At 37.7% G+C, this 3,172-nt stretch overlaps 1 protein-coding gene across 1 annotated transcript; it reads right to left on the reverse strand.

The window, feature by feature from the left end:
- Positions 1 to 208: 208 nt before the first annotated feature.
- On the reverse strand, positions 209 to 1,877 carry LOC124372634. Its single transcript, XM_046831036.1, has 2 exons — positions 1,420 to 1,877; positions 209 to 1,226 (listed from the first exon to the last, which is right to left on the reverse strand). The coding sequence occupies exons 1-2, from the start codon at positions 1,599 to 1,601 to the stop codon at positions 209 to 211; spliced, it is 1,200 nt and encodes a 399-aa protein (XP_046686992.1). The 5' UTR covers positions 1,602 to 1,877.
- Between the last annotated feature and the right edge of the window lie 1,295 nt (positions 1,878 to 3,172).

The following is a 3,172-nucleotide window of genomic DNA, read 5'->3' on the forward strand; positions in this document are numbered from 1 at the left end:
GAAAACTTATTGATTCCTGGTTTTGCGCTGCTGTTTTCTATGAGTTTTCTGATTTCACCCACAGAGTAAATTCTGTCATACTTTTTCACATGACGCTTTATCGTTGCAAAGTCCCTGTCACAGGGCAAAAAAGAATGGCCTCTGACAGGAAAATACATTGTTATCTTGCTGAAACGGCCGGTGTCAGTAAGAAGCAACAAAAATCTACTCAGTGCGTGATTTTTGTTCTGCCCGCTGCAGTTATCAGAGAACAGTCGTAACTCTGTATATTCTGGGGGATGGATTTGAGATAATCCCATAAGAAAGAGCACACTTCATTAGGTGTCTTGCTGGCTGTACCTTCATGGTATACATACACTTTTGCTGACTCTTTTTTTATATCATGAATAGAGAATACATTAACCGTGATTTGTCTTAAATAAAACGTTTCTTGTACGGGAATTTGTGGTATACTGAGATTTTGCATGAAGTCCATACAAAGGGAAAGTACGTGTGGCTCGTTCTTTGAGTTAGCTTCATTTGTAATCTTGATAAAAAACTTTTTTGCTCGTCTTTTATGAATGATAAGCTCGGCAGCAGCTGATCTTTTTGCTACATCGTTCAAGTGAGGACTCTTTAGCTTTGTGTTGAGCTCTTCACACGTGCAGCAACAATCAATTTGCGGTCTGCCAAATCTTAAATTGTAGTTTTCATTGAAAAACTCATAAAAGTAAGCAGAACTACAAATTCCTGGATGTTTGTCGACCAATGCACGATATAAGGCGTTTGTGCAGAGTCTAGCATCTAAATATTTTCTAGTTTTCCCAGAATAATGACTAAGTTTAGTTGGGTAACTTTCAATATGGTCCCTAATGATTTGTTGTTTTTCAATACTCAAAGTGTTTGCGCTCTGAGACTTTCCTCTTTTATCAATAGGGTTTTTTCCTTCCTTGGCAAGGGCTCTCAACCGTTTAACTCGTTTGTCGCTTATTGATAACAGAGACAAAAAAGCTTTGTAACATACCTGCGTCCTTTGGTTACCAACCAGGAGAAAGTATGTATACATTTTGTCAACATTGCGTGCGTCTTCTCCTTTCCTTGGACGTCTTTTCTTGACGTCATGAATTTCAATCAAGTTCTGGATGTACAGGTCCTGATCATTTTTTGATGGAAGGTCAAGAAGGCGTTGCAATATGTTGATTTGGTCAAGTTCAGTCAATCCATCAAAGCATTTAAATCTCTTGCAGCTGAAAAAAAATATTAAAAATTAGTGGTGACAAGTACAGTACATATTAACAAAATAAACCTTAATAAATTTAGGAAAATTTATAGTTTATAAAATTAGGTTAGATTGGGTGTGCAATATACGTACTAATATGACCATTGCAAGAAATTCAAGCTAACAAAATTGTTAATAAATTAAAATGTAAGGACTCTTACTTGCATGGAGGCCCTGTTGTTTTAGCTGGAACTATCCTCCCTTTATAATCTTCATACTCCAATCCCTTGCACCTTGACACTCTCTTAGTATTTCTTTTCCATTCTGATTCTCTTTTTACACGTTTCCTCCCAACTACTACTTCATTTTCTTGGTCACTCTCGGAATCCGTCTCACTAACCATATTGAATACCTATTATCTATAAACTTTAATAATTAAGTGATTTTCAGATCAGTGTAATAACAGTTAAGCAACACATAACCTCAAAATGAAAACCTAACTAAAACAAAGCAGGTCTACCAATCGAGCGAGACATACAACTAATGACCAACAATGCAATCAAAACAGATGTTTTAATATTCTAGGCAAAAAGGACTTCAGTCACTGACTGAAGGCCTTTCTGCATGGAATATTAAAATTTTACTCTGGTTTTAAGACATTGGAGCAATGGGACTAAAGCCCTTTAATGCGTAAAAATGTTGGTACAGTCATTAGCAACGATAACCTATAGCTAACTCAATTTCGCCATTTTGGTGACTGAAGCCCTTTCTGCATGAGGCGATTCAAGGGGGGTGAAGAGATTTTGGTAAATTGGTAAAATTCGGACGTGAGGTCATGCCAGGAAATTGCCTGGGGGGGTATAATGTTACCCGGGGGAGTTAACACATCAGGAGGTTTATTTTAATCAGGAGGTTATCTGGTCATACTATGAAGTCGCCGGAGGGGGGTAAATGTTTACCGGGGATAATGACACACGTGTGCCAATTTTATAGGGTTGCTCAGGAGTTAATATAGCCATGCCAGGAAATTCCCAGAGGGTAATGTTACCGGGGAAATGTTATGTCCGAGCTTAACATTACTGGTTTGGGAGTGAAAAATTGACCAACTTTATCTACTTTTCCAGATTAATTCAAACTTTTGACTTCAAAGGCATTTTGTGGCTTAACCGTTAGAGATACGACAAAAAGTGACTGGAACTTTCTTGTCGGAAATTTGATTTTGTCTTTCGATTATGCCATCAGATTTAAGCTACGACCTATAATTTAGGCAGTACAGAGCTTAGGACAAAAGGCTGCACTGGGCAGTTTAAAAATATCACGTAAAACTTAAAAAATCAATACTTTAAAACGCGTTATGCAGCCAAACCGTTGAGGATAGGGCAAAATGTTACTGAACATTTTTTGTAGATCACGCAATTTCATAAATCCTAATAAAAATTTGTTTTGAGCTACGACCAACCGTTTAGCCGCTATCGAGCCCGAAAGGTAAATTTTTAGGTGAAAATTTCCAAATATTTTCACTTAATCACGTTTTGCGGCCAAACCAATGGAGATAGAGTAAAGAGTTACTGGGACATTTTTGTAGATTTACCTCATTTCCTAACTCCCAACGTCTTTCTTATTTCGACCTCCGTCCAATGGTTTCGCCGCTATCGAGCCTGAAAACAAAAGTTTCACGTAAAAATTACAAAACAATTGCACATAATCACGTTTTTTCGGCCGAACCACTGGAGATACAGCAAAAAGTTACTGGACCTTTTCTGTAGATCGCGCAATTTGCTAATTTGATGGGTCAATCAGATTTGAGCTACGACCTACCGTTCGGCCACTATCAGGCTCGAAACTTTATTTTAAGCAAAAAAATCTCTGGAATGTCAAACATTCCCGCGTTTTGTCGCTTAACCACACGAGATAGGACAAAAAGTCACTGGACCTTTTTTGTAGTTCACTTCATTCCTGACTAACGATTTTTCG

The sequence above is a fragment of the Homalodisca vitripennis genome, unplaced genomic scaffold (assembly GCF_021130785.1).
Source record: "Homalodisca vitripennis isolate AUS2020 unplaced genomic scaffold, UT_GWSS_2.1 ScUCBcl_3680;HRSCAF=9354, whole genome shotgun sequence".
Taxonomy (NCBI): domain Eukaryota; kingdom Metazoa; phylum Arthropoda; class Insecta; order Hemiptera; family Cicadellidae; genus Homalodisca; species Homalodisca vitripennis.